Source organism: Neoarius graeffei, chromosome 24, assembly GCF_027579695.1.
Source record: "Neoarius graeffei isolate fNeoGra1 chromosome 24, fNeoGra1.pri, whole genome shotgun sequence".
Classification (NCBI taxonomy): domain Eukaryota; kingdom Metazoa; phylum Chordata; class Actinopteri; order Siluriformes; family Ariidae; genus Neoarius; species Neoarius graeffei.
In genome coordinates, this window is record NC_083592.1 from 17302248 (window position 1) to 17324844 (window position 22597).

The 22597-nt window shown below is 41.9% G+C and overlaps 1 protein-coding gene across 3 annotated transcripts in view; it reads left to right on the forward strand.

The window, feature by feature from the left end:
• kntc1 (kinetochore associated 1) overlaps nt 1-22597 on the forward strand; it is a 145122-nt gene that overhangs the window by 40653 nt on the left and 81872 nt on the right. For all 3 annotated transcript variants that reach the window (XM_060906837.1, XM_060906839.1, XM_060906838.1), the window contains exons 17-27: nt 3984-4150; nt 6071-6182; nt 8217-8360; nt 12046-12102; nt 12226-12297; nt 15035-15154; nt 17052-17195; nt 17974-18069; nt 18592-18695; nt 18806-18908; nt 19840-19974. In XM_060906837.1, coding sequence (XP_060762820.1) covers nt 3984-4150; nt 6071-6182; nt 8217-8360; nt 12046-12102; nt 12226-12297; nt 15035-15154; nt 17052-17195; nt 17974-18069; nt 18592-18695; nt 18806-18908; nt 19840-19974 — 1254 coding nt within the window. The remainder of the gene's footprint in view (nt 1-3983; nt 4151-6070; nt 6183-8216; nt 8361-12045; nt 12103-12225; nt 12298-15034; nt 15155-17051; nt 17196-17973; nt 18070-18591; nt 18696-18805; nt 18909-19839; nt 19975-22597) is intronic.

Genomic DNA, 22597 nt, shown 5'->3' on the forward strand with positions numbered 1-22597 from the left:
GAATATTTAAATGTAATTTAAAAAAAAATTTTAATACTTTGAGTGAAACAGGACTTTAAAATGTTTCTGGTTGAGATGCATGCAAAATAGAAATGTACGTTGAAGAAAACCTGGAGTTTTCAGAACTATTTATAGTATGAACGGCAAAACTTGACCATCTGAAGAGTAGGGCTGCAACGATTCACCACAGTGCACCGAAAATCGAGTTCATACCTGCTGTACCGATTATTGATCCATGTAGCTGTAATTTCGGTTCGATTCGGCGACATTTTTTATTTCAATTTTTACTGATTTATAAATGAGCTTTTACCGCGTAACCATTACACTTACGTTGTTAAACCGATGTGAGAAAGCGATCGGCTGGAATGGAGCACAGCTTTACTTCTAAATAAAACGTGCTATTTGATTGGTTTGGGCCCTTGCTCTTGTCCAATCAGAGTAGCCGACACTTTACATGGCAACGCTGTTGCTGGGAACCAGAATGGCGGAAGCCAAGCTTAAAGAGCCTTTGTCTCATCTTAAATCGAAAGTTTGGCTCCGTTTTGGTTTTCGAGAAGACACTAAGGACATTGCAATGTGCAATCACGTGTTATGTTGATGTGAAGTATAAGGGAGGGTCAACTACAAACCTTGCAAATCATTTAAAACGAAAACCCAACGTGGATGTAAACGAAGTAAGTGCTGCCGAATTGAAAACTGAAAGTGTTACGAAAGTAGTAAAACCAGGTACGCGGGGACAGTTAAAACTGACTGACTGTTGTCAACAGACCAAAACTGAATGAAACTAGAAATAAAACTATTTCGAAGGCTATTGGCGGCTACCTCGCCTATGATATGTGGCCATACTTTACCATACAGAATGATGGGTTTAAAAACATGATAAATGTTTTTGCATACGGATGCATACAGAGTCACACCCCTCCCCCCACTAGGGAAGTCTGACCACAACCTGGTTCATCTACAGCCGAAGTACCCCCCCCCGGTTCGAAGGCAGCCTGCAACAACTAGCTCCATCAGGAGGTGGTCCCCTGAAATGGAAGATGCCCTCAGAGACTGTTATGACACCACGGACTGGGATGTGCTGCTTAGCCCACACTGTGAGGACATAGAGGGTCTGACACACTGTCTGACGGATTACCTCAACTTCTGTGCAGACATGGTCTCCCCCGCTAAGACTGTACGGTGTTACCCTAATAACAAGCCATGGGCGACACAGGAAGTCAAAGCTGTCCTCAACAGGAAGAAGGCCGCCTTCAGGAGCAGGGACAGGGAGGCGATGAAAGCAGCACAGCAGGAGGTGAAACGCTGCGTGAGGGAAGCTAAGGACCGCTACAGGAGAAAGGTGGAGCAGAAGCTGAAGGAGAACAGCATTAGGGAGGTCTGGGAAGGTGTGAAAACCATCACAGGCCACGAAACAAAGGCCAGTCATTGAGGGAACAGTGGAGAGGGCGAATGAGCTGAATGACTTCTTCAACCGGTTCAACCAGCCCACATCCTCCCCACCCTCCCCCTCACTGCAGCCATCTCTCCTTCTTCCCTCAACACACCTCCCCCCAGTCATCGCAGCAGGCCCCCCCACACACACACCTCAACACAGATTCTTCCATGCATTACTGCAGACTAGGTCAGAGGTCAACTGAGGAAGCTTCACCCCAGGAAAGCAGCAGGCCCGGACAAGGTGTGTCCCCGACTACTGAAGACCTGCGCTGCTGAACTGGGTGAACTACTCCAACGCATCTTCAACCTCAGCCTGCAGCTGGGGAGAGTGCCCACCCTCTGGAAGACATCATGCATTGTTCCAGTTCCCAAGAAGAACCGGCCCAGCGAGCTGAACGATTTCCGACCGGTGGCACTCACTTCACATCTGATGAAGATGTTGGAGCGGCTCTTCCTTCCCAAGTGCAGGACTAACAGACTTAAAAACTCCTTTGTCCCTCAAGCCATCAGACTGTACAACTCCTCTCTGGGGAGGAGGAGGGGTAACAGGAGGACAGAGGACGGGAAGGAGCAGTAGCCTAGCCTGACAATAAGCAATACTGGACAATGTGCGATATAAATGTGCAATACCTCTCCTGCTGGACTTTTTTCATATCTTTTTAACATATTTGTATATGGAAATAATTTATTTATCTAGAAGTTTTCTGAAGACTTAATTTATCTAGTTCTCTTTTTTTTATTCTATTCTTTGTTTATCCTATAATGATGCTACTGGAATTTTAATTTCCCTGAGGGAACCCTCCCAAAGGGATCAATAAAGTTCTATCTAATCTAATCTTTGAGCCAAGATATTCCATTCCTAGTAGGACATATTTCAGTAAATGCTCAGGAATTCATCAATTCACGTTGCCAAAATATCCTTATTTTAACTTTTGTTTTAAGCATTTTACACTTGCATATCCTGTTCCCTAGTCAGCATTTGGAAAGTTTTCATCTTTCCAGACATTTCAATGGGATTTTATTAATTAAAGTTTAAAATCTGAGGTTTGTTTGTCCTTTTATATTTAGTTACAGAATCAAATGAAAATCAATCGAATCGAAGGGTCTGAATCGCGAATCGAATCAGTGTCTTAGTGGATCGTTGCAGCCCTACTGAAGAGTTTTCGCAGACTGTCAAACATATCAGGAAGTAGTCTGTAGTAAATATGAATAGGAGTAATGCTTCTACAGAATAAAGCATGAAGTTGGAATATTATATTTAAGCTTATGCCAAAATAAGCTTTTTTATATATATATATATATATATATATACAGGGATGTGATTTTTCCGCGAATTTGCGGAATTCCGCTTTTTTCACCTCAGAACTTGAAAAAAAAAATGCTTCCGATTTTTCCCTCAAATCCACATTCGTATCCTATTCGTTCCGACTTTGTTTGAAAGATGGCAGCCTCGGATTTGCATCTTTACGCCTCGATCACGGAGGCTGCCATCTTTCAACTCTTTGTTTGAAGCGAGCGCATTCATTGGTTGTTACAGAGCGATGGGCCAATCATGTACCTCGTTTCATCTCATTGACGTAATTACGTCATTTACGCAATTACATCATTGAGATGAAACGAGGTACGTGATTGGCCCATCGCTCTGTAACAACCAATGAACGCGCTTGTTAGATAGCTGTACATAAGCTCGCTTCAAACAGAGTTGAAAGATGGCAGCCTCCGTGATCGAGCGTAAAGATGCAAATCGAGTTAAAGAAATCGACAGAATAGTGAAAAACAAGTTCCGCTGGGAATGGTTGGAGAAAGAGGTTGCTACAGACGTTGGACATGAGACTCTGAGACATTTGTTCAGCGATTTCGTTCTTTGGGGAGAGGGCAGAGGTCTCTGGATGTCAAGTTTGGGGATGCTGGGACCTCCCCTGCCCGAGCTACGAGCGTCCAAAGTCGGGCTGGAGCCCGGGATAGAAACGAAACCTAAGCGGAGCGCCGCGGCTCGCCTCGGGGCGAATTACATCCCAAGGCGCGGGGCTAGCGGGCCCTGCCGCGCTGGTCCTTTGGGGTGGGGGTGTGTGTGAGTGAGAGTGTGTGTGAGAGCGAGAGAGAGAGTGTGTGAGAGCGAGAGAGAGAGAGTGTGAGAGCGAGAGAGAGCGCGAGAGTGTGTGTGTGTGTCAGAGTTGCATGTTGACCATTAAATTGGCTTGAATTTGTTAATCATGACAAGTTTTTTCTTGTGTGTTTGCTTGCCATTTTAGTACAATTTTTAAGTCAGAAAACCCCAAAACCCAGGAGCTTCGGGGGGCTTCCCCCCTTGTCCCCCCACCAGGGTGCTGCCCTGGACCAGTTGGGGGCCTGTGGCCCCCAGACCCCCGGCTAAAATTTTCAGATAATTTCACCAGCCCCAAATCACATCCCTGTATATAAGCAAATAATGTGTTGGATAAGTCGGAGTACCTGGGGATATACTTCTGAAAGTTAATTTCTTCAAGAGCCACAATCACACGTGTAATACTCCCTGCATGTGCATATCCCTCTTTTCTCTCCACCAGGACGAGCAGTATGTGGTACAATACTGTCTCAACGCTTTCTGGCCCACACTCTCTACAGCTGAAGAGATGCTGAACTACGCTGCTAATCGCTTCCCATCAGCCCACATCCACTCAGCTCTGGCCAAACTTGCCACCTTCTACAGCCTCTACGGTTCAGACAAATTTAAGTACGTTTTCTTGACTAGTCCTTGCATGCATGGGCTGGGATTAAATGGCGAGAAGTTTTCCAAATTAAAACGGCACTCAAAATATCAGTATGTTGCAGATTGTTTGTAATGTTTTGTGTACTCATTTAAAGCATCTTCCATTTTGCTTGTGCATTAAATAAAATGTCAGCTTTCATTAGTTTTCCATTTACCCCAGATGTAGTTGTTTGCTTCTTTAGTGTTCACACAAAGGCTGTAAAATTAATGTCACTAACAATTAGCCAGTTTCATTCAAGTAGTTTAAATTATTTACCTTTTTCTCTCGATAAACACCATGTTAAATATAAATAACTGGTGTATAGGAGCCATGGGTATTAAATAATGAGACTAATACTGTAATTAATTTATTTTTAATGAAGAAAGCCTACAGTTCAATTCCGTTCCCCTTCTGCGACTACACACTGCTGCGTTCTGGTCTTCTGCTGATCAAAGCAGTGCATTATTTGCCTCAGAAGCGCAGTTGTTTTTGTCTCCACTTCTGGACCAGACTCAAAGCAGGTTCCCTTGAGTGCAGACTTTTTATTTTTGGCAAAAGAATAAAGTCTCATGGTGCCAGGTCAGGTGAACAGGGAGGACACGATGCATTTCTCAGCTAAAAACTGCTCTACCGAGAGTGCCGTTGTTTCTTCAATCACCAAGAACTTCAAAATGATGTGTTGCTCAATTTTAGAATCTCAATTTTTACAACATGTTAGAAAAAAAAATGTCCATGACAAGCGATATACGCTTCTCATACAGTCACTTTCGGGGGTTGTTTTTGCTTCCTCATTGGTCAATGTATAAAACATGGTTTGCCCCAGTCACATTATTTAATAGCCACACTTTGTATATTTTGTTGATTTTTTACAAAACTAAATGTTGACACATGTATTTCAGTACATATCAAGTATTAAGATGCACTATATTGCCAAAAGTATTTGCTCACCCATCCAAATTATCGGAATGAGGTGTTCCAATCACTTCCATGGCCACAGGTGTAAAAAATGAAGCACCTAGGCATGCAGACTGTTTTTACAGTTTGGAGCTGGCCCCTTCCTCTTCCAACATGACTGTGCACCAGTGCACAAAGCAAGGTCCATAAAGACATGGATGACAGAGTCTGGTGTGGATGAACTTGACTGGCCTGCACAGAGTCCTGACCTCAGCCCGATGGAACACCTTTGGGATGAATTAGAGCGGAGACTGAGAGCCAGGCCTTCTCGTCCAACATCAGTGTGTGACCTCACAAATGCGCTTCTGGAAGAATGGTCAAAAATTCCCATAAACACACTCCTAAACCTTGTGGACAGCCTTCCCAGAAGAGTTGAAGCTGTTCTAGCTGCAAAGGGTGGACCGACGTCATATTGAACCCTATGTATTAGGAATGGGATGTCACTTAAGCTCATATGTAAGTCAAGGCAGGTGAGCAAATACTTTTGGCAATATAGTGTATGATCTTGGCGGCACGGTGGTGTAGTGGTTAGCACTGTCGCCTCACAGCAAGAAGGTCTTGGGTTCGAGCCCAGCGGCCGGCGAGGGCCTTTCCGTGTGGAGTTTGCATGTTCTGCCTGTGTCTGCGTGGGTTTTCTCCGGATGCTCCGGTTTCCCCCACAATCTAAAGACATGCAGGTTAGGTTAATTGGCTCGAAATTGACCATAGGTGTGAATGTGAGCGTGAATGGTTGTTAGTCTCTGTGCCAGCCCTGCAATGACCTGGGGACTTGTCCAGGGTGTACCCCGCCTCTCGTCCATAGTCAGCTGGGATAGGCTTTGGCTTGCCTGCGACCCTGTGGAACAGGATAAGCGTCTACATATAATGGATGGATGGAAGATATGATGTTTTTGCTCATCCCTAATCCACCTTTAGAGTCTTGGCGATATTTTCTCCCTCACTGTGTTTAGTGTTGTGTCCTGGATCGAGTTCCTGAACAGCAGAGGTTACCTGAAGGACATACTTGCACTTCTAAGAGAGGGGAACCTCAGCAGGGCGCAGTACCTGTGGCTTCGACATGAGGTACGTCTGCAGACAGTCCCACAAACATGTCCATTAGTGTCAACTATAGACCCCTTACGCGTGACGTCATGCATCACGTGATAATTTCACCTGGGGGACAGACAGCGTCTTTCCTGTACGCAAGGCTTAATCTGTCTGAAATATGGTTCATTTTTGTTCTGTTTTTGGTTGTTCCAATCGTTCAAATAGAGAAAAAGATAAAAGGTATTACCGTCTCCCTTGAACTTCTGATTGTGGCTTAGAAATTTGACTTGGGCATTTCTTTAGAAAGAAATGATCCAGAAGTAGGAGATTTTTTTCCCCTTCCCACAGTAGTAGTAAGAACCCGGTACGCCTTTTTATCTGTAACTGTCAGTGAATCCCTTTGTTTCACTGCAGGTTTGAGCCCACAAAACCATGCTATGTGAGAACAGCTCTCTCCAAGCCCTGCCATACAGTCTCAGTGTGCGGCCACGACCTTGCCATTTTCTTCATTTACAATCCACAGAGTTAAAGGTTTTTTGGGCATTCTTTGCAAGTGGTTAACCTGAGTGTAGGTTGTATTCAGTTACATGACTTTTGCTTGCTAGTTTACTTCCAGTGAATGAAGTGGTGGTCAGGCAAACCAATTTGGCTGCCGTTTATGTAAAGAGCTAGTGAAACCGTCTCCAACTATTTTCTTAGTTTAGAGGCCAATATACGGTCAAGATACGCTCAGAAAGTTGCTCTTTGCAATGGGATAGATCCTTACATGCTAACTAAGAAGGATTTTTCCGATGATTTGAAAAATGATCCATCCATTGAGTTCCCCCGACATCTCGAACTACCTAGTGCTGCAGACGTCGTTCTGCATGGACAAACGGATGAAAACCTGGAAGAGTAACTTTTTATATGTAGCCGAGTTAAAGAGCTTCAGATGAAGACACTACACAAATCCTGTAGCATTTTTGATACAGGGTAAGTAGCATTTTTGGGCTTTTTGTATGCATCTCTGCGGTGGTTGCTATGATGCTACAAGAATTAGTATCAAGTGTAAACATACCACAGCTGCTCAATTCTCAATCCTCCCTGCTCTTCTCTTCCAGCAAATGATGGGGATTTTTTTTTAAAACAGAAAACGCAGTGGGAAGGTACATTCCAACAGCTATGTAGGTAATGCTCGGCCACAAATCTACAGTCACTCGAACTGTTTCGAGGAATTTTGTACGGATAATAACCACTAATAAGCTCTAATTTCCCCATCAGTTTCAGTTGTAGTTTTCTTCCAGTTGCAGACATCTGACCTCTTCAATATCACTTGTCTTCAGTATGTATACAAATTTTGCTTGTCCACCAGGACAAGGGTAGCAACAGTTGCTAACGTGTGACATCCGTTCAAGGGGTCTATTTCAGTCACTGAAATTTTTCTAACAAGATAAGGGGAAAAAAGGCTAAAATACTGAGGACTTTTCCACCATAGGTTTAACACACCACTGGAAAACTCAGTTTTTGACCATTTGAGAAGTGAAATGTCCAAAGATTAAAGTATAACTTAAATCATGGAATTCATTGCCTTGCATGTTTAGCCAATGTCTGTTGTCGAAGATGTTGGATTTTGAAGGCAAGCATAGTATGGTGAGCCGTGTTTGCTTTATCAGTAAGTGTTTTTCACTCAGTGACCTTGCAGTTGTTTAATTCAGGCAAATAAATGAATGGTTTTCTGAATTATTTCTGAGTTTTGAAATTTGCATTACTAGTGACACGTCTTTCCCTCCATTTAACAAAGACAAACGGACAGACATCTGGGTGCACTGAACACTCAGTTTAAATTGAAAGAGATTCTTTGTTTTGGACCAAATATATTATTGCTCTATTTTTGTAATTGCATAAAAGCCAGATCTTGCCTATTGTTTTAAGTTTTTTTTTATTTGTTTTTGTTTTTTTTTTCCTGATTTTGTTTCAAAGGATATGGCCAAATCAGTTGTTATAACAACACTTAGCACTGTATATTCGGGTATTTAAATTGAGCAGTACAGAATCATGTAAAGATAATGTAAAGTGATTTGATCTTTTCAGGCTGAGCTTGTGGGAGAGTTTAATGAGAAATCGATACAGGCATTGTTGAGCTCCATCCCGTCAGACATCCCGTCTCAGGAGCTCTGTATCTGGTTAAAGGGTGTGGTGGTGCCCTTCATGTGGAGAGTGTTGCCTAAAGGACAGGTATGGTATATGATGATAATGGTGAGTGCTCAGTACTGTAATGCCAGTGTTGGATCCAGTATCAAAAGCTACATGCTTGGATTTTTATTTGTTCCTGTGGCAGATTTTAAGATAAAAACAATCCAAACATAGAGCTGAGAGTTGTGAGGAACTTGGACCTGAGCTCATTTCCTGAAAAAGTATGCAAATTCAGGAAAAGCACCCCCCCCTTTTTTTCTTGGCCCCCCGCTTTTCTTTTTTTCCACCCACTTTGGGAGATGCAGTTAATGAGTTTTAAACTGAATACAGAACCTTTTGAAAAACTCAAAATAATCTTTTCTAGGTTTGTAGGTTTTTCAAGTCTAGAACCCTTAAACCACCACCTACAATTACAAGTACATTATGATTATTGCGATAATAATAAAAGTTGGGCACCAAAGCACTGGTGACTATCTTAGTGGAGCTCCATACTTCAGAGAATATGGTGATGCATCCACCTGATTTTTGATGGCTTTTGCAACTGTACGATATCCGTAGGTATGGCGAACTTTCCCACAGGGAACCTGATTGTAAGTGCAAAGCAACGCATCTCAAACACTTGACCACCAGACAATGAAATTTGTATCTTTATTTACATAAGAGAGAGGCACGTTTTTTTTTTTTTTGTCTATTTTTAATTTACTTTTTTAAAAAATAACATGGGATTATTTGCCAACACATTTTACAGAAAATATGCATGACAGTTTCATATAAAATTAGTTTAAAATAGTTTGATTAGTCTAGTAGCTTGTTGGGTGGCACAGTGGTGTAGTGGTTAGCACTGTCGCCTCACAGCAGGAAGGTTCTGGGTTTGAGCCCAGTGGCCAACGGGGGCCTTTCTGTGTGGAGTTTGCATGTTCTCCCCGTGTCTGCGTGGGTTTCCTCCAGGTGCTCCGGTTTCCCCCACAGTCCAGAAACATGCAGGTTGTCTAATTAGGTTGTTTAATTGGTGGCTCTAAATTGTCCATAGGTGTGAATGTGAATGGTTGAGTGGAGAAGACCTCTATAATAATCCTGTAGAAGGCGACAGGAATGTTCCCCAGAGACTTTGCTGGCTGAAGCTGTCAGAGTGGCCACATCACTGTAGTGATATGCCAAAATGGATGGAGTAGCTTGTTGGACAATTGACAGTTTCTGTCATGTAAGGGCGATAGAGAGATATAAGTGTAGGAAGAGTTTTATTGAAAGCACGCTAGCAATCTCGTCTTCTTCCGCTTATCCGGGACCGGGTCGCGGAGGCAGCAGTCTAAGCATGGAAGCCCAAACTTCCCTTTCCCCAGACACCTCGGCCAGCTCCTCGGGAAGAACACCGAGGCGTTCCCAGGCCAGCCGAGAGACATAGTCCCTCCAGCGTGTCCTGGGTCTTCCCCGGGGCCTCCTCCCGGGGGGGACATGCCTGGAACACCTCCCCAGGGAGGCGTCCAGGAGGCATCTGAAAAAGATGCCCGAGCCACCTCAGCTGGTTCCTCTTGATGTGGAGGAGCAGCGGCTCTACTCCGAGCTCCTCCCGAGTGACTGTGCTTCTCACCCTATCTCTAAGGGAGCGCCCAGCCACCCTGCGAAGGAAACTCATTTCAGCCGCTTGTATCCGCGATCTTGTTCTTTCTGTCATTACCCAAAGCTCATGACCATAGGTGAGAGTCGGAACGTAGATCGAGCGGTAAATTGAGAGCTTCGCCTTTTGGCTCAGCTCCTTCACCACGACGGACCGGTAAAGCGACCGCATCACTGCGGAGGCTGCACCGATCCGCCTGCCGATCTCACGCTCCATCCTTCCCTCACTCGTGAACAAGATCCCGAGATACTTAAACTCCTCCACTTGAGGCAGGACTTCTCCACCAACCTGGAGAGGGCAAGCCACCCTTTTCCGGTCGAGAACCATGACCTCGGACTTGGAGGTGCTGATTCTCATCCCAGCCGCTTCACACTCGACTGCAAACCGCCCCAGTGCATGCTGAAGGTCCTGGTTTGAAGAAGCCAACAGGACAACATCATCCGCAAAAAGCAGAGATGAAATCCTGTGGTTCCCAAACAGGATTCCTTCCGGCCCCTGGCTGTGCCTAGAAATTCTGTCCATAAAAATTATGAACAGAACCGGTGACAAAGGGCAGCCCTGCCGGAGTCCAACATGTACTGGGAACAGGTCTGACTTACTGCCGGCAATGCGAACCAGACTCCTGCTCCGTTCGTACAGAGACCGGACAGCCCTTAGCAAAGAGCCCCGAACCCCATACTCCCGAAGCACCCCCCACAGAATACCACGAGGGACACGGTCGAATGCCTTCTCCAGATCCACAAAGCACATGTGGACTGGTTGGGCAAACTCCCATGAACCCTCGAGCACCCTATGAAGGGTATAGAGCTGGTCCAGTGTTCCGCGACCAGGACGAAAACCGCATTGTTCCTCCTGGATCCGAGGTTCGACTATTGGTCGAATTCTCCTCTCCAGTACCCTGGAGTAAACCTTCCCTGGGAGGCTGAGAAGTGTGATTTTCCCCTATAATTGGAACACACTCTCCGGTCCCCTTTCTTAAAAAGAGGGACCACCACCCCAGTCTGCCACTCCAGAGGCACTGTCCCCGACCGCCACGCGATGTTGCAGAGGCGTGTCAACCAAGACAGCCCCACAACATCCAGAGACTTGAGACACTCAGGGCGGATCTCATCCACCCCCGGTGCCTTGCCACTGAGGAGCTTGCAAACCACCTCAGTGACTTCGGCTTGGGTAATGGACGAGTCCACCTCTGAGTCATCAGCCTCACGCTAGCAATCCAATCCAAAATATAGACAAAAGCAGAATTGAAAAACAGGCAGGATATCGACGGTAATGCAATACTCGCAGTCCAAAAACACAATCGGAGGAAATCTATGCAGATACTGAGGGTCAAAACTAGAAATGCAATATAAATTACAAGGCTTGGTAATGTCAGACGCAGGGTACAGAGCATAGACTTCACAAAGTCTGTGTGTATGTATGTGCTGTGATTGCACTCTAATTAGGAACAGGTGCATGGTAATTGGTCCTAATGGCGCTGCGCCCATGTTGCAGTCTGCCCACCGTGCATGGACGTGAGAGATATAACCAGACAACTGTTCTGTATATCAAGTTTAGTATTCGATCATAACTATACAGTAATGATGTAAAGTCAAAGTGCTGGTACACTGCTGTCCACCAGGCACCCAGCAGAGTCACACCATAATAAATGTCATGGTGTTGTTTCTGGCGTATGGCATGTGAAGGAAAGGAATAAATATGTATTCGTAACTGCGACATGCATCTCTTTATTGGTGTCACTGTCACAAGACAATGCAGAAATTTACTGACATGAAATACACTACACAATTCAGTAGTTGATATGCTTGCTTCTTTTTCTTCTTATTATTATTCAGGTTGTGTGTTTTTTGTGCCTTTGCAAATATTTTGCTCATACACTCATTAGGAGCTCCACTTTCAGGCAGTGCCTAAATATATACACATATATAGAGTATTTAATTTGCCTGTATAGTAAGGATAAGTTGTGACATGGTTCAAGTATTTGCTACTATCAGGATATAATAATCTGCTTAGTGTTTCTCAGTATGATAGAAACATTATGAAAAAAACAACTTTATTGTGCATATCGGCATTGTAACTGAGTACACGTTAATATGAGATGTGTGTTTACAGAGAATCCTGGCTAAATGGTTAGAGCTGCGAGCAAGAGATCTGGAGTTAACAGAGAAAGTATGAATTCATCTGTACAACATGGCCATATTAATTAGTATTTAAGTTCTTTATTTAAACCCTGCAAGACGTTGTTTTGTTATCTTTAAGTCTAATTTTCAGACTGTTTTTCCCTTCTTTCAGAATGGCTGGCCTCAGAATGGACTGATGCTTGCTGAACTTGGCCTGCCATCCTTCTGGATGTCCACAAATCTGGTACTCATTCATTCATTCCTCCATCTCTCTCTCTCTCTCTCTCTCTCTCTCTCTCTCTCTCTCTCTCTCTCTAAAAGCTTAATAGTATGAACTTAAGAATTTATTTGACAGGACATGATTCAGTAACCCAAGAACTTTTATGCAAAAGCATTCAGTAATTTTTTTTTTTTTGCCATTATGCATACGATAGTAAAGCAAAAAGCTGTCAGCTGGAAAAATAAGAACTTTTTTTTTTAAAACTGAATAATCTACAGAGTTTTAAAAAATTATTAAAATGCTAGTCTTACGAAAATGACATCACCCCTGGAAATTATACCTTTTATAAAACTAGACATGTTAAATAGTTTAAATAGTCTAAATTGTATTTTAATACAAGACCGAGAACATATTCTGTTTAGCCAGTAAAGTTTGGTTCTTTGAGTCCGTCATTACATGAATGCGTTCCTGGTAAGTTATTATTAATTCAAAGGAAGTGACGTCATATGCGCAATGCTTGAAAGGTCATGGCATTTCTGGCTTTGTGTACTTTGCAAAGTGTAGCACATTTTAATGATTTTTTTTTTTTAATTCCAAAACAAAATTAAAACCAAAGCGTGCCTCCAAAGAGGTGTGGTGTTCAAGGCTGTTCAAGCGTAGCCGATTTAAGAATAAAAAAAAAAAAAAAAAAAGGCGGAATTTCGATCTGTTGTAGCCCAGAGTCACCAGGACATTTGCAGAATGAATGCGTTCGATTTGTACGGACAAAGAGAGGTAACTTCAAGCCGACAGGACAGGTTGGTGTCTGGCCCATACATTTTGAAAAATATACATTTGTGAGGCAAATTCACATCGAAGGATTTGAGCAACATCTGGTACACGGAGCAGTTCTTATGATCTGGAAACAAAAGTCAGAAGCGCCATCCCAAAGAGCTCACCGCACAGTAAGTGTCAAGCTTGTGTTCAGCACTTTCAGCGCTGGAGCCAGCAGAAGCGGGTGAAGTGTTGCGTCATATGCATTGTGTGCAGCGAGCGTGCAGCAGCCAGGAATTTGTTAGGGTCGTGGTTCGAATTATGTGGGAGCCAGTGGGGAGGTGAGCTCTCACAGAGCGAGGACTGGCTCCCATGAAAGCAGTAAAATCTTTGGGGATCTAAAAATGCAGCATCATTATATTTTAATCACAAATAAAGCTAATTTTCCTTCAATATACTGAGCAATATTTATGTTAAAGATAGACAAATAGCCTTAAATAATAATAAGAATAAACATGTTCTCCAAAGGAAGGCATTGCAGCTAGGTGCATACTCTTGTGAATGCAGCACCACCATGCCACTATGCGCGCAAACTATCCTTTTGAGAGCTTGCGAATGTTAACAGAAACGCACACGTTAATCCTTTCAGAAGAACAACCACCTGACCTTGGTTTCCTTCATTGGTTAAGTTTTCAAGAAAAAGATTATGACCACAGCCTGCTGAAAACGGACCACTTTGCTCTATTTTGTCTGCATGATGGTAAGAGAATGGCTTTTACTTTCTACTAGTAGAATGAATACTCCCTCTGTTTAAAGCTTAGGCTATAGGAAAATGTCAAAAACAATATGTTTAAAAAAAAAAAGACTACTCTGTGTGTATGCAAGTCTAGCCTAACGAGCCACGTAGCCTATTTATTATTGGGATATAAAAGCGTACAATTGCCATTTATTGATTTTTACTAAAATCACCGTATCTTTGCAACCGTAAAAGATTTTTACAACTCCACGCTCTCATTCAGGTACTTTTGCAACTCTCATTCCAGACTTTACAAGACAGCCATTGTCATCAAGTACACCTCTTTCCTCTAATTTACAGTGTGATAACTGCCTCACTCTGAAATCAGATAAGAAAGCTCTGCAGTCCAAAATGAAAAGGCTGCAACGTAAAGTAAAAGAAAAGGAAATACAAGTCAATCAGAGCAACTGGGTGAATACATTTAAAACTATGGTTGATTCTCCAATAACTGTTTCAGCAGGTACATATGCAGGTTTTATTTCTTTATTTGTGCTATTTTTTTATTTCCTTTATTTAATCTGACATCGAATCCATTGCATGGATCTGGTGTGTCTAAAACGGCACTCAATATTCCCTACTATAGGCACCTAGATTAAAATTATAAAATCATATAATAATTATGACATTTGTGTACCATCCCTTTGTAGCTTTTGTCTTTTTCAAAAGAATTAGTATCAAGAACACACACCATTGCAGAGAATATTATTAGTCAATGTGGACACAAAAGAAGGCAGTGGCGCATATGGCATCACGCATGCAGCGCTGCTGACCTATAAATCGCTGCGATCTAATAATGGCAGACAAGCTTTGAATGGTTTTTGGAGCAGAATTCGGATGCAAAAAAAAATTCTTTTTTGAACCTTTTTTTTTTTTTTTTTAATTTATCAGCGAACTTTGAGCATATCACACGGGAAACCCGGGATTTTATGATGTCATTTTCAGAAGGTTAGCACTTTTAAAGTTTAAAAATGCTAGGACAGAATTATTCAAAGAAAAATTTTTTATAACGAGTAGTTTAACAGGACAGAGAAAGGAATAATTTAGGGAAAAAAGCAAAAATTGATTTTAAAAAACCTAAGCAAAGACAAAGCAACAAGTCCACATGTGAAGACAAAGTGTTCAGGAGAGTTTAACGTGCCAAGCAGCGGTGCCCTCATCCTGTTTCTTTTCCTAGCACTGTGTATGTGATGAACTGGAATTTGGACTTTACAGGTTGTGGACTGCAACACAGAGGAGATGGAGCATCTTCAGTCATTGGTGGCAAATCTACGCCAACTCTGTGACCTGTACGCCAAATACCACTGCAGTCTCTCACTGTCCGACTTTGAAATGGTACATGAGCGATGTATTTGTATTGAATCTCACTCAGAAACTGACACTGTCACATTTTATTTTTTTTGTTTGTTTACATTTATTCATTATTTTCTTATGCTACCTCCTAAAACACAGATTCCCAACCCTAGTCCTGGTGTATCCACTGTCTTTAGTGTTCTCCCTGCTCCCAACACACCTGATTAAACTAATCGGCTAAGTAACAGACCTTCCTGCTAAGTAAAATGTAAAATCTTCAGCACAGGGGTTATTCCATGACCAGGGTTGGGAACTTGTTCAGTCAAGGATGGGCGAGTTGTGTGTTCGTTTGCTTGATTTTGGCTTTATTCTGTCTGTCTGTCTGTCTGTCTGTCTGTTTTGGAACATAGTGTAACTTATTTTTAGTCAGGGGTTTAAAAAAAAAGCTTTAGTCGGTGCAGGTGAATTATCATTCAGTACATAAATATGGTTTATGGTATGTCCATAATGCACAGAGACTCAGATTGTTGGCGCGCCCGCGTCTAAGACGCAGTATTTCGAATAATGAATGCATTGTTGAGAGGGGCAGGGGCCAATATGGACGCGAGCATTTTATACCCTATTTGGAACGTTTCGTGGCGTATTACTTGACTCCATGGTCTCAATATCGAAAATCTTGTACAAATATGCAACTTCCAACATAATTATCTGGATATTCAACAGATTTCAGCATCGGATGAATTTGTTTTGACCGCCACCATATTGAATATATGTTGGACCCGTTCATGTATTTACGCCGTTTGTAGCGTTCCAAGCGAGTAAAACCTGATCCAAGTCTTTCTCTAGGTGGCGTCTTACGGTCTATGTACGAATATTCGAAAGAGACAAAACATGGATAAGAAAAAAAAGAAAAATGCATCTATTTTGTCATTCTTCGGCAGAAAGAGAGTACATTCACCTGAAAAAACTGATACCCAAGGTAATTAGTCATACTAGATTTACAACAACTACTACTACATCAACTACTACAACAGCAACCACTACTACTACTAAAACAAACCCATTATTGTGCTATAATTTATAAGGAGGAGATAATATCGATGTGATTATATAGTGGCCTGTGGTTGAATTCCAAAATATTGCCACTGATTGATTAAACAATAACTCAATATATTTGGTTGAAGCATTGATTTTTGTCATCTACATTGCTTCATATGGCTTCTAATACCAAAAAAAAAACAGAATTGAGAAGAAAAAAACAGTTGGGCTGCCCCAGCTGTTCATTGGGCTCGCTTCGCTCACTAGGTTCGCTTCAACTGAAGGATAATCACTGGGCCCCCCATTGTAGAAATGGGCCCCTGTTTTTTCCCAGGAGGGGCCCTGTGGGCCCCTTGACCTACAAAACAATCTGAGTCTCTGAATGCAGTAAATAATGTTAGTCAGTGGAACCTTAATATAAAGTGCTACTTGTCCTGTCTGTAATTAATATTCTGGCCATTTTGTCTTTCAAATTGATGTATTTAAAGTTCTGTTTAATTACCAGTATTGATTTCAGGGAAGTAAAAATTCCAATAACTGATTTTGTGCTCTTTCATATGGTCAGAAATTAAGGAGATTTAAATGGCGTTTACCTGATTTTGTCTGTTTCTCGCACTCAAATTGTCGAAACTTCTGAAACCGTAAAACAACATAAAATGCAAACACTTGCCATTTGTAGCTACTATACTTGTAACATAACAGGAATTCGCTGCTCTGAAATCTTGAACATGAACACATTAAAAGCAGACTGTGGGAGACTAAAGTGATGCAGCTGATTGCTGTAAACAGTTTGAGTTATAAAAACATGCATAAATATCTTTATATATATATATATATATATATGCACGAACAAATCAGTTGTGTATGTGGACGTGTGTCCATGCTCGTGTTGATTTTGTAGGTAAGCACCCGTAGCATGGCGTTTCTGATGCTGGATAAAGTGCTTGCCCCGGAGCTGATTGCAGGAGTGGTTGAGAGCAGCGTGAGACCTTATGCTCTGGAACACAGACTGGACCTGGATCGTGTCCTGTTAGACTACATTAAGGTCCTTTTATTTTCTTTACTTCCTTCTTCCAGTCATGTCAGGTATTTTATATACGTATTCTTGCTTCCAGCTGTCCCCCCCCCCCTTTTTTAAATAGCTTTCTATGCCTCAAAATCCTCAATGCAGTATGCTGTGCTGTGTGAGGAAAGTGGAAGCTGCTCAAATTGTCTTTGTCGAGTGTCCATAATTCTTGAGTTGATCGTCTAATTTGTGTTTCCACTGTTTGTTAAACCTATGATGCACTGTGCTCAGAGTTTGATTTAACATTCAACTTGTTTGCTTGATCATTAGTTTTGATATTGTACCTTTTAATTTCAGAGGGTCTGAAGGTGTATTTTCTTGATTAAAGTAATGCAGTGTAATCGTTTGTATGTCTTTCTAGTACGGTATTTATTCATACAATAGTGTTTTCTGAAGAAGGGGTTCCCTGAGAGGGCCAACCACAGATTTAAAAAAAAACAAAAACATATTTTAGTATTAGTCTTGGATTACGTTGAGCATCCTTCAAACAAGTGACCGTGAATTAGCCGTTACTGTAGAAATGATAATGTGTTTGCTTTGCAGGCAGCACTACCCTCAGAGCTGCTGTTAATTAATACCTGTTTTGTGGTGTAATAAATAAACAAGTGTTCTTCGATTATCCTCACTCGTCGTTTATAGGTCGTTAATGCTTTGGTTATCAAAAGCAAGTGCACTTGTTGAATAGTTAGTTAAACATATCGATAAAAGACTTTTTTCTCTTTTTTTCGAGCTGAACTGTTCATTGTACTGTTTTCAGGACTTGCTGGATTGCTGCAGTTCTCAGATCACGTCTCTGTTCACCGAGTGGGAGGCCAAAGCAGTGGCTCTGGTTCACTGTATGACTGATATGAACGTAAGCACAGCTTTTAAAACTGCACAGCATAATATGAAGGCCTTTTATATGGAAAGACCTAAAATCACTTAAATGTACCAAACAAACCAGTATTTCATTGAATGAAAATTTCTCTCATAGCCAGTGCTAAAGCTACAGGTTGCCAGCTGTTATATAATTAGTATAATGACTTTATAGTTAGCCTAGCTAAAATAGGTGGTCGATGTATGGTGGTTTATCATTTGGCTTGTAATTTTTGCCATTTTTACCTTAAGATAATTAACAGAACTTAACCTATGATGAAACTCATCAAACAGTAAAATGATCAAATTTCCTTTCTAATGACAATTTTTTTTTCCTTTTTTTTTTTTAACTGACTATTTCTCCTGACTCTTCTGCATAACCACCCTGCATGTTAATAGTATTGTGGTATAAATGGTAAATGATAGTGAGCATGAGTAAATGCTAATTATATTTGATTAACTGTAAACATCCGTAAAGCAAATAAAGCCGTGCGCTGCATTGTCATTGCCTGTGTTCCAGCTGGTGATGGACGCTGTCCTGGAGATCATGTATAAAGCTGTGGTTCCCTGGAATAATGCAATAGAAAAGCTTGTTCAACAGCATCTGGAAAAGGAGCACCCCAAGTACCTCATACAAAATCCTAATACACTAAAATGGAAGCGGAGAATATACAGATATAAAATGCAGATTTTTTTTTTTAATCTGCTGGTGTTGCATTTATTTACCATTCCAGACAGGAGCTTTTAAAAGAAGGTTATCGTTTAATGGAGATCAAGAAACTTCTGCGACGTTATGGAATTCGTAACTTGACACTCTCTAACTCCAGAGATACAATGGTCAGTGTGTTTGGTTTATTTATTTATTTATTTTGTTTGTTTGTTTGTTTTTAACCTCAGCATACAATGTGTACATTTTAAAGGAACAGTCCACCGTACTTCCATAATGAAATATGCTCTTATCTGAATTGAGACGAGCTGCTCCGTACCTCTCCGAGATTTGCGCGACCTCCCAGTCAGTCAGACGCGCTGTCACTCCTGTTAGCAATGTAGCTAGGCTGAGCATGGCCAATGGTATTTTTTGGGGCTGTAGCTAGATGCGACCAAACTCTTCCGCGTTTTTCCTGTTTACATAGGTTTATATGACCAGTGATATGAAACAAGTTCAGTTACACAAATTGAAACGTAGCGATTTTCTATGCTATGGAAAGTCCGCACTATAATGACAAGCGTACTAACACCTTCTGCGCGCTTCGACAGCGCATTGATACGGAGCTCAGATATCAATGCGCTGCCAAAGCGCGCAGAAGGTGTTAGTACGCCTGTCATTATAGTGTGGACTTTCCATAGCATAGAAAATCGCTACGTTTCAATTTGTGTAACTGAACTTGTTTCATGTCACTGGTCATATAAACCTATGTAAACAGGAAAAACGCGGAAGAGTTTGGTCGCATCTAACTACAGCCCCAAAAAATACCATTGGCCATGCTGAGCCTAGCTACATTGCTAACAGGAGTGACAGCGCGTCTGACTGACTGGGAGGTCGCGCAAAGCTCGGAGAGGTACGGAGCAGCTCGTCTCAATTCAGATAAGAGCATATTTCATTATGGAAGTACGGTGGACTGTTCCTTTAACACTGTTTTATTGATTTAAAGACATTAATACCCTGGTACAATCCATGTGATAAAGTGTAGTATCAGCAATCAAGTATGACACTAATCAACCACTACCTGTACTCTGTGTGTGTGTGTGTGTGTGTGTGTGAGAGCAGATGCTTGTAAGACATATTCTGAAACAGGACCTGGCCACTTCACTGGAGGATTCTCTTAAACTCGCTGAAACATATAGGCTCAACTCATCTGAAATCTACTACATCTACTGCATTCATCTTTTGGAAAAGAATGAGGTACATTTATCAGCCACCCAGCAGGCTTTGACTTGGATTTTTTTGTTTTATTTTTGTTTTGACCCTGTTTGATGCCTGGAATCATCCTATATGCATCCAAGCGAACGTGGTCAAAGACCAAAAGCTTCAAATTCAAAAAGTGTCCAAATATCTTCAAATTGCGGATGTTCTTATGGTCTTTTTGAAACACTTTTCCACAGCTTAGAGGCAATGGGAAGTAATCTAATTTTGCCTAGCTGTGCTGTCTCAGGCTGAACTGATGGGTATAATTGTTTTATCATCAGAGTAGAAGTAAAACCCAGCATTATGGGGTGAACAATAAGGGGCCTAGAACGAAACCTTGTTCAACCCCGTTTCCAAAAAAGTTGGGGTTCTCTGTAAAATCTGAATTAAAAACAGGCTGTGATGATTTGAAAATCATGGAAACCCTATATTTCATTGAAAACTGTGCAAAGACAACATATCAGATGTTGAAATTGAGAAATGTTATTCTTCTTTGAAAAATATACAGTATGATGACTTTGAATTTGATGCCAGCAACACGTTTCAAAAAAGTTGGAACAGGGGCATGTTTTCCATTGTGTTGCATCACCTGTACTTTTAATGACACACTGGAAATATTTGGGGACTGAGGAGACCAATTGCTGTAGTTTTGAAAGTGAAATGTTGTCCCATTCTTGCCTTATATATAGTTTCAGCTGCTCAACAGTCGGGGTCTCCTTTGTCATATTTTGTGCTTCACAATGTGCCAAATGTTTTCAGTGGGAGACACGTCTGGACTGCAGACAGGCCAGTTTAGCATGCAGTTGTGATGCATGCAGAATGCAGTTTGGCATTGTCTTGCTGAAATGAGCAAAACTTTCCCTGAAAAAGACATCTGGATGGCAGCATCAAAACCTGTATATATCATTCAGCATTAATGGTACCTTTCCAGATGTGCAAACTACCCAGGTCATGTGTGCACTAGTGCTCCCCATAAGGTCACAGATGCTGGCTTTTGAACTATGTGCTGAGAACACGCCAGATGGTCCCTCTACTTTTTTGCCTGGAGTATTGTGATTTCCATCCATGATTTTCAAAAAGAATATCAAATTTGTCAGACCACAGGACAGTTTTCCACTTCGGCCCACTGGAAATGAACTCAAGCCCAGAGAAAGCAGCGGTCTTTCTGGATATTGCTTATGTTTTCGCATTTGCATGGTAGAATTTTAACTTGCGTTTGTTAATGCAGTCATGAACTGTGTTAACAAGTGATGGTTTCCGAAGTGTTCCTGAGCCCATGCAGCGAATTCCACTGCAGAATTTCATCTGTTTTGTAGTGTCACCTGAGGGCCTGAAGATCACAGGTAGAACCCTGCACTCCCGCGGGAGTCCCGCGGGACCCGCCGCAAAGCAGTGTGGCACGGGACAAATTTTGAAAGCTCATTGCGGGCGTGGGCGGGACCGGAAGTGCACATATGCGCGCGGGAGCGGGAGTGCACATATGCGGCGCGGGTGGGAGCGGTGATAAGCTGCAGTCCCGCTAACTAAAAACGTGCTTGAAATAAAATTTATAAATTATTAATTTATGTCTACCATATATAATTTATGCTGGATATTTTATTTGGCATTAATAAAAACATTTTAAGATGCCTAAATTTGCAGAGAAAGTCAGATTGCCAGATTGAGTGAGAAATGGCATCTTAAACTTGCCATTGATCACTCTAATGACTCGCAGTTCACACCCAGCTAGCAAGAGGAACCATGAGTGAATTGATTTACTTGTTGCGTTAGTCTACAACTTTAATCAGAGAGACAGGTTACACAGTGACGGTAGGCTTGACTCAATGCTATCCCAGAAATCCTTCCTGTAATATGCAAATTTGGCTGTCCAATCAGAGGCGGCCAAATTTGCATATTACAGGAAGGATTTCTGGGATAGCATTGAGTCAAGCCTACCGTCACTGTGTAACATGTCTCTCTGATTAAAGTTGTAGACTAACGCAAGCAGTAAATCAATTCATTTCTTTTACTAGCTCTGCTTTGCAATAAAAAAAAAAAAAACATTGGTACAAAGCAAGCCCATTCACTTTTTTATGCTGATCAGAGAATTACAGTGGTTTCTCATGTGATAAAAATGTGTGATTTGCGATTAAATATTTTAATCGTTTGACAGCACTAATTATTATTATTAGAAATACTACATGCTGAATTCAGAAACAAGGTAAACAATAACAAACGTGAGCTGTAGATATTTATGCTCAAATCCACTCAAGGTAAGGGGGCGGGGCACCATCACGCTGTGTCAAGACAAGAACTTTGCTGAGAAATAACGCAAACGTCTGCATCATGCGGGATTTGCGGGCGGGAGCGGGACTGAAAATCAATTTTTTTGTGGGCGCGGGCGGGAGCGGGACTGAAAATCATAATTCTTTGCGGGCGGGAGTGGGACTGCACAATTCGGGCGCGGGCGGGAGCGGGACTGAAAAATCCGACCCGCGCAGACCTCTAATCACAGGCATCTGGATTCTCTGAATCTTTTAATGATGTATATATCATAAATGATGTGATCCCCAAATTCTTTGCTATTTTATTTTGAGGAGTGTTATTCTTAAATTGATTCCACCTCTCTGGGATGCTCTTT